The sequence below is a fragment of the Eubalaena glacialis genome, chromosome X (assembly GCF_028564815.1).
Source record: "Eubalaena glacialis isolate mEubGla1 chromosome X, mEubGla1.1.hap2.+ XY, whole genome shotgun sequence".
In the NCBI taxonomy this organism is placed as follows: domain Eukaryota; kingdom Metazoa; phylum Chordata; class Mammalia; order Artiodactyla; family Balaenidae; genus Eubalaena; species Eubalaena glacialis.
In genome coordinates, this window is record NC_083736.1 from 33659510 (window position 1) to 33668626 (window position 9117).

At 33.9% G+C, this 9117-nt stretch overlaps 1 protein-coding gene across 1 annotated transcript in view; it reads left to right on the forward strand.

Annotated features, from left to right (window-relative positions):
* CFAP47 (cilia and flagella associated protein 47) overlaps positions 1 to 8103 on the forward strand; it is a 486133-nt gene extending 478030 nt beyond the window's left edge. Inside the window, 3 exon segments of the mRNA XM_061178124.1 lie at positions 1002 to 1194; positions 7848 to 8015; positions 8017 to 8103. Coding sequence (XP_061034107.1) covers positions 1002 to 1194; positions 7848 to 8015; positions 8017 to 8103 — 448 coding nt within the window.
* Positions 8104 to 9117: the final 1014 nt, after the last annotated feature.

Consider the following 9117-nt stretch of genomic DNA (forward strand, 5'->3'; position numbering starts at 1 on the left):
GGATTTTAAATTCCTCACAACCTCCCATGTACTGTGCCTCTCTCCTGCTTTCTTCTACCAAGAAGTTCCTCAACTTCTTTCACAGTCTTCATCTCAAATGTAATCTACCTTGACTTCAAGATGGTCACTTGAATCTTAAATGTCACCTAGTTCACTTCAGATCATAGCAGCTCATCTTCAGGCCCAAGAATCTTTAATGAACCTGTAAAGTATTTATGTCTTACTTAGCAAGTGGAAAACTGAAAGAGAGTGAGCAAATATCACATTGGAATAATAGTAAAAACAAAGGCTTTATGATAGCTGCTGTGGTCAGGCATTTTACATATTAATTTATTTAAAAATAATTGAATTTTCATTTGGAACATTGAGTTCTTCCAGTTTTTATAGGGACAGCATTGTATTCTTTGTACACTATAAAAATAAAATGTGATTGAAAATATGTTTAAGATTCCATTTTTGTCACCCTGCAAAGAATGACACTTTTTGGTAATTTAAAAAATGCCTCGGGCTTCCCTGGTGGCGCAGTGGTTGAGAATCTGCCTGCCAATGCAGGGGACACGGATTCGAGCCCTGGTCTGGGAAGATCCCACATGCCGCGGAGCAACTGGGCCCGTGAGCCACAATTACTGAGCCTGCACGTCTGGAGCCTGTGCTCCGCAACAAGGGAGGCCGCGATAGTGAGAGGCCCGCGCACCGCGATGAAGAGTGGCCCCCGCTTGCCGCAACTAGAGAAAGCCCTCGCACAGAAACGAAGACCCAACACAGCCATAAATAAATAAATAAATAAATTTATAAATGGTCCACATCAAAAAAAAAATCTTAAAAAAAAAAAAAAGCCTCCTCACTATTACTCTGTAAGCATTCCATAAAGTAACAAGTATCAGACTCACAGCTGCATAGCAGCATTAATGTTTAACTGTGGTCCTATGCAACAGGATATAAACCAAGCCCTACCCATCAAGTTCTCATAAAGAGAACAGGGTAATGATACAATTTTAAAGGTTGATATTATATTTTTGTTCCTGAAATCCCGAGCCATTCACGGCATACTTCCTACCTGGCAGTTATCCTGAGTTTTTTGTAAAACCTCAGGTTGGAGAACTTCTTCCTTTTGACACTGAAGGAACTCTAATCGTTGTGGGTTTTAAACCCAAAATGTACAGCAGGAAATACACAGCAACATTAGCAATACAGGTGAGTTCTACAAAGGCAGTAGTCAAGAATGTTTGATGTCACAAAAGTCATTAAATGACTTTGGGAGAAAAGGTTTCACCCAATGATCACAGATAAAGAATAGCAACATTATCTTGCAAAAGTCAACATATTTCAACTGCTCTGTCTTGTTTTAATTTCCTTTTGGTCAATAAAGAAATTTTAAATGTGCAGTATAACCAAAAATATTGTTATCACCAGTGAAAATAGGAAATTATTTCTCTTCCATATTGAGGAATTGTGGAAGACATAAATAATGACTGTAAAGTGATTTGTATAGTCACATATTATTTTCTGTAATAACCTATTCAAAGACTTTAGGTGATTTGCGATAGAGATTTTGAAACCTTTGATTAAGGGATAAGATGTTTTCAAAATGTTAAAGTCTAAAATGAAGAAAATTAAATAGAAGATAAAATTTATCTTGAATTGGAAAAAAAAAAAACGATGTGAAATGGGCCATTAATGTAAAATAATGTTAAAGTGATCATTTTATTAAAAGTTAAGGTAAATACAATTCTGAAAATTTATCCAGTAAGCAACACTTCTCCATAAAATTTCCCACATATATGCCACTAGGAACTTTTTGGCTTAAGATAACTTTCAAGTTATTTCTGAAAAGATGCCTATTCCCACTGTCTGTTTTCAGTAGCACAGGCACAAGGGACTTGTAGTCATGTTTTGAGACACAGCTACTGATGCCAAAGTGTCTACTAGACTTCTGAATCAGACACTAATTAAGCAGCACCATTGGCAGAAAAATGTGTTGTTACTGTTTTAATGAATAGATAAAAATGTTGAATATTGCTTGAGAAAATTATTTTTATTTTTCATCTTAGAGTCCTTACAACCCAGGTAATAAAAATATAAAGCCTCTGGAGCCTTGCTGCACATAACCCACTCCTGTGTTAATATTTGATTTTAAATGATCATGTTGATGTATTTCCTTCTTAAAATGATATTTTAAAAATATATTTGTGAATAAAATTATATTCAGTTTATAGCATATGGTGGACATTTCTGAAATTAACTACTTAGGAGGTTTTATCAACAAAATTCTGTTTCTGATTTCCCTATGCAGAATTGACAATTAAATCAGTGGCAGCAGAATTGAAGGGTTTCTGTGAAAGAATAAGTTAGTATATGGGATCAACTGAGAATATAACATTTTCATTTAGTCTGAAGTAGTATAGTTTGATAAAGTATATACGGGGAAAATTGAGAAATCACTATTTGGATTTAAGAAGTCACTATTTTGTTGATCCTATTTTTATTATGGAAAATTCCAAATACGTGTAGAAATGGAGAGAATAATTAATCCACACATGCTCATCATCCCATATGAACACTTATCAACTCAAGGCCACTCCTGCTTCAGATATATTCCCACCCCCTTCCTGACTTCCCATATTATTTTGAAGAAAATGCCAGGCATCCTATTATCTGCAAATATTTTCTACTAATCTCTAAAAGACAAAAATCTTAACCATAATAGCATTATCACATCTAAAATTTAACAATAATTCCTTAACATCAGTACATACCAAATATCCATTTAGTGTTCAAATTTTCAATTGACTCATAAATCTCATATTTTTTAATTTAAATAAATATGTAAAGACATAAAAATAGTACACAGAGTCCTATGAATCCTTCTCCCAGCTCTCCCAATGGTGACATCTTATATAGCTGTAGTAAAATATCAATGCAAAGATATTAACTTAACAAAATAGTGTTAACTAGGCTAGAGACCTTATTCCATTTTTTACATTTTTCACATGCATTTGTGTGTGTTTGTGTGTGTGTGTGTGTGTATGTATGTCTGGTTCTAGACAGTTTGAACCCATGTATAGATGTGTATAACTACAGTCACAAGTGAGATGGAGAACTCTTCCATCACAGCAAAGGAACTATGTCTTGCTAACCCTTTCTAGTCATGTCCAATACTGTAACTCCCTCTCTACCCCTGGCAACTAGTAATCTTTTCTCCATCCCTTTGATTTCATAATTTCTAAAATATTATGTAAATGGAATTATATGTAACCTTTTGAGATTGGCTTTTTATGCTAAGTATAATACCCTTGGGGTTCATAAAGGTTATTATATATATCAAATCAATGATTTTGAAATCATGGTTCAAACATTGTCTATCTGACTCCAAAACCCTGCTATTAATGATAACACCATGGTGTCTCACATGATAAATGTGAAGAATTTTAAAAGTTAATTCATTATCTAAATAAAAATTATTATTTACATTATTATCATCTTTTGTAAACTGTTGGTTTTAAGCATTAAGTCAATTAATACTTGTAACATATATGAAACCTATGGTCTTCATTGTGCTTTACTTGGAAATAGAAAGTAGGATTCTTAAGAACAGTTTAGTTAAATATTACCCTATACAAACTTCAACAACCCTGTTAGCAAGCTTCATAAGTTCCCTTTCAATTAAACCATATTTAGAATGATTAAAAAGTGTCTCTTCCCCACTGTTATACAAGGCATATAGCTTTGCGAGACTTAAGTTAACTTGGTCAGAGTATTACAAAAAGCAGTGTGACTCAAAGAGAGTCGACAGTCCACTCAACTTCCACGGTGGACATGATGAATCTTAAATAATTTATATAAATTTCTGAGGGCTATCAGAATTACCCAAGATAAAACATATAAGCCTTGTACAAAAGAAATATTTATATGTAGAGGGGCCTGGTATAACTAGAGACATAGCTAGGCATAGGCATAAGTAATATGTATGTAATTGTATTGGTTTTAAAGGAATTGGCCATTGCCATGAAACTGTGGGATATATATATATATATATATCTTGGTTTGTATTTTCTCATAAGCAGATCCTGAAATAAGGATTCAAGTCCATGTAGCATATTTACCATGTGATCACAGGAAACAGATGTAGAGAAGCCAGGATATGAGACACAGAAGGAATAGAAACCAATAAAGGGTGCTTTTATCAAGGCAATTACCAGAATGGGCTCCTGGAATTTAAAGCCATGGGAGTTCTCTGGGAAATCATGTGGAACTCACACCTCAGAATATTCACACCTGAGGGGGCCAGGGAGTTGGAGGGTTTATACACCAACTACTACTGTTCAATCATTGATTGAGGAATGTTCCCAGGAATTGTTAATTCCCTGGCAGCACAGAAGCCTTCTGGAGTTTCTGAAAAACTTCAAGTCAAAGAGGTGCAGATACTGGCAATTGGAAATTGGGCAGCAATGAAATGGAAACGTCTGAGGGATGTACCTGGGTACAGGCCACATCAGCTAATGTTGTTTCCATTCATAAGGATGTGCCCTTTAAAACACAGCTTTGGGAATTTATTCCATGAGTTCATTGGCTTTGGTTGATTCCTTTTCAAACTCGAGAGATATTATTTAAATATGGAAATTACATCTGTTTAAAAAATACTTGTTTTTTAAAATTCATTTAAATAAATAGTTGAGTATAATTGTCAGTTTGGCATTCCTTTGTAAGAATCAGCACAGTGATTCTTTGACACATTAGCTACATGGAGGTATTGGTTTATTCTTATATTATTTTCTCTTCTGCTTTTTAATTTATATTTTCAAAGGGAGACTGAGTATAGAAGATATAGAGCTATATCTTTAAAATGTTTTCAAAAACATGAGTTCTTTTCACAATTGGAAGAAAGTTAACTATAGATATAAGAACTGTAATATTTAATCTTTATAAAATAAATATGTTCTTATTACTGTATAAAGTATTGAAATAAAGGACATGAACAACTTCTTAGGAATATATTTATATTCGGATTATATATATTATATGTATACAAACACACAGCATCACTTATTGCAAAATTATTTGAATTTTTTTGTCAGTTAATCAATTTTATTTTATTTTATTTATTTTTGGGAGATTGGGATTGACATATATACACTATTGATTCTATGTATAAAATAGATAACTAATGAGAACCTATTGTATAGCACAGAGAAAGACTTTTTTTTAAATTAGAGTATAGTTGATTTACAATGTTGTGTTAATTTCTGCTGTACAGCAAAGTGGATCAGTTATACGTATACATATTTCCACTCTTTTTTAGATTATTTTCCCATATAGGTCATTACAGAGTATTGAGTAAAGTTCCCTGTGCTATATAGTAGGTCCTTATTCGTTATCTATTTTATATATAGTAGCGTGTGTATGTCAATCCCAGTCTCCCAATTTATCCCTCCCTCCCCCCTTTCCCCCCGGTAAACATAAGCTTGTTTTATACATTTGTGACTCTATTTCTGTTTTGTAAATAAGTTCCTTTGTACCATTTTTTTAGATTCCACATATAAGAGATATCATGATATTTGTCTTTCTCTTTCTGACTTACTTCACTTAGTATGATAATCTGTAGTTGCATCCATGTTGCTACAAATGGCATTATTTCGTTCTTTTTTTATGGCTGAGTAATATTCCATTGTATATATGTGCCACATCTTCTTTATCCATTCATCTGTTGATGGACATTTAGGTTGCTTCCATGTCCTGGCTATTGTAAATAGCACTGCAATGAACATTGTGGTGCATATATCTTTTCGAATTATGGTTTTCTCTGGGTATATGCCCAGGAGTGGGATTGCTGGATCATATGGTAGCTCTATTTTTAGTTTTTTAAGGAACCTCCATACTGTTCTCCATAGTGACTGTACCAATTTACATTCCCACCAACAGTGCAAGAGGGTTGCACTTTTCTCCACACCCTCTCCAGCATTTATTGTTTGTAGACTTTTTGATGATGACCATTCTGACCAGTGTGAGGTGATACCTCATTGTAGTTTTGATTTGCATTTCTCTAATAATTAGTGATGTTGAGCATCTTTTCATGTGCTTTTTGGCTATCTGTATGTCTGCTTTGGAGAAATGTCTATTTAGATCTTCCACCCATTTTTTGATTGGGTTGTTTGTTTTTTTGTTATTGAGCTGCATGAGCTCTTTGTATATTTTGGAGATTAATCCCTTGTTGGTAGCATCATTTGCAAATACTTTCTCCCATTCTGTAGGTTGTCACTTCATTTTGTTTATGGTTTCCTTTGTGGTGCAAAAGCTTGTAAATTTGATTAGGTCCCATTTGTTTATTTTTGTTTTTATTTTCATTACTCCATGGGGTGGATCAAAAAAGATATTGCTACAATTTATGTGAAAGAGTGTTCTTCCTATGTTTTCCTCTAAGAGTTGTATAGTATCTGGCCTTACATTTAGGTCTTTTATCCATTGAGTTTATTTTTGTGTATGGTATTAGGGAGTGTTCTAATTTCTTTCATTTGCATGTAGCTGTCCAGTTTTCCCAGCACCACTTATTGAAGAGGCTGTCTTTTCTCCATTGTATATCCTTGCTTCCTTCATCATAGATTAGTTGACCATAGGTGCGTGGGTTTATCTCTGGGCTTTCTATCCTGTTCCATTTATCTATATTTCTGTTTTTGTGCCAGTACCATACTGTCCTGATTAATGTAACTTTGTAGTATAGTCTGAAGTCAGGGAGCCTGATTCCTCCCACTCCTTTTTTCTTTCTCAAGATTGCTTTGGCTATTCAGGGTCTTTTGTGTCGCCATACAAATTGTAAAATTTTTTGTTCTAATTCTGTGAAAAATGCCATTTGGTAATTTGATAGGGATTGCATTGAATCTGTAGATTGCTTTGGGTAGTATAGTCATTTTGATAATATTGATTCTTCCAATCCAAGAATGTGGTATATCTCTCCATCTGTTTGTGCCGTTGATTCTGAATACTTAACTACTATGAGCACTGGATAAAAGAGCCAGTTACGATTAAAACAGGGCCATTCCAGTGGTGCAAGAAATTCCTGCACTTAACATTTGGTGATAGATATCACATTACACATTAAACCCTGATGTTACTGCAGTATTCTCTTGGCCTGAACGTCTCCTGAATGAACATACATGGTACAACTCTTATGTGAAGAAGATGGCCTAGATAAACACAGGTAGCATTAGGAAACTCTGTAAGAGTGATGGGATTTAAGTATGAACATAAATGTGCAGAAAATGCTAGACTGCCTCATTCAATATTGCTATTCTGTACAAAAATGCAGAAGAAATGAAGGATTTTTAAGTAAATCCCTGTATAAGTTGTACTGACCTGGTTTTAGATTATGATTGTCATTAATGAGTTTGCACCATGCTCAGTAGTTACAAATAGTTATATTAGTGATGTGCTTTCATAATCTAAAAAACAGAAGCTTGGCATGTTTACCAGTCAGTTCTATAGCCACACTGAAATTCGCATAGATAAATCTTGTGACATATTATTTCCATTACATATAGTTCATGCTGGGCAGTGGTCTCATGCAAACCAAGTAGTTAGCTTCCCTTTAGATCAGATGGATGCTTAGTTCATCCAGAGGGCAGGCCTCTAAGTATGAGAGACTTTTTAGTGAATGGTTTTTAATTCATAAAGCTAAATGCTTTCCTGAATTTATTTTCCATGTTAATTATTTATTATCAGTGCAGTTTCAGCTTTGTGCCATTCCTGTACCTTTCATGGAGAAGAGAGAAGGTGTTAATTTGGTAAACTTTTTCTTACGTTTTTCTCAGTCCCTGGATATTGCATATAAAATCTCTTCCTCTCTTTGTTTCCAGACAGCAGATATGTACTGGTTGTATGATATTAATGGGTTACCTCAAGTTACCATACCACCAGTGAATGTAAAAGCCAAAGTTGACACTACTAACAAGATGTTTGACAAAAAGCCAGCTAATTGGCACAATTTTATCTATGAAAATGCTCAAATCACAAGGACAGGGGTATCTATCCTCTACCATCAAGGGTGCTCCTTTGATGTTGAAGAATAAATTAAAAAATGTTTTTCCCAAAATATTTCTTGGTCTTAAGTAGAGTTGAATATATTTTCTTGAAGATTATTTCATTTTTGGAATATTTCTTAAGAAAACTATTTCAAGTATAATAGGCCTTCTATATTTTCTTTTTGTGAAACTGACTATATCTATTCTCTGAATATGTTATACTTAGTTTTTGAGTTATGTATGTGTTATAAAATGGACTGGTTGCAAATACTGGCATTAGTTCACTTTTAAAGAACAGGAGTACATGTGTAGTAAAACTGAAAAATGATTTCAACTTACAAATCCATGCACATAAGCGTATATACTCCATATGATCCTATACTGACTCTTTAAATAATAAAGATATATTTCAAAATGATCCAGGAGAAAGCTTATTTTCTTAAAGGAGAGTATGTTGCTTGGTTCTTATCATTGAAGGGAAATATAATAATAAAGAGCCAATTTAGACCATCTTTAAGACAGTTTGACACAAAATGAGTAGCTCTGCCACAGGTCATTCATGTGATTTTAAACAAGTCACTTACCTTTTTGTGCCCTATTTCCTTGTGTGCAAAATAAAACAACTGTACTAGGAACAAGAGTTGGCAAACTATAGCTAAGTCTAGTTTACCACCTGTCTTTATGCAGCCTACTAGCAAATAATGATTTTTATATTTTTAAATGGTTGAAAAAAATCAATAGAGGAATATTGAGTAACACCAGAAAATTATATCAAATTTAAATTTCATTGTCTACAAGTAAAGTTTTATGGGAACACAGCCACATTCATTTTTTAATATATTGTCTGTAGCTGCTTTTGTGCTATAAGGGTGAAGTTAAGTGGACAGAAACCATATAGCTGAAAAGCTTAAAATATTTACTCTCTGGTACCTTATAGAAAAAATTTGGCAACCCCTGTACTAGGCCAAGAATGACCTCTAGGAACCACTGTCAATGGATTGATCATAATTTCTTCACATGGTGTTAAGTAGAATTCTGGAGACACATATATAGGACCAATTAATCTTGTCTGCAGTTATTGAAGTAGAGGAGAGTGGAGGGTCAC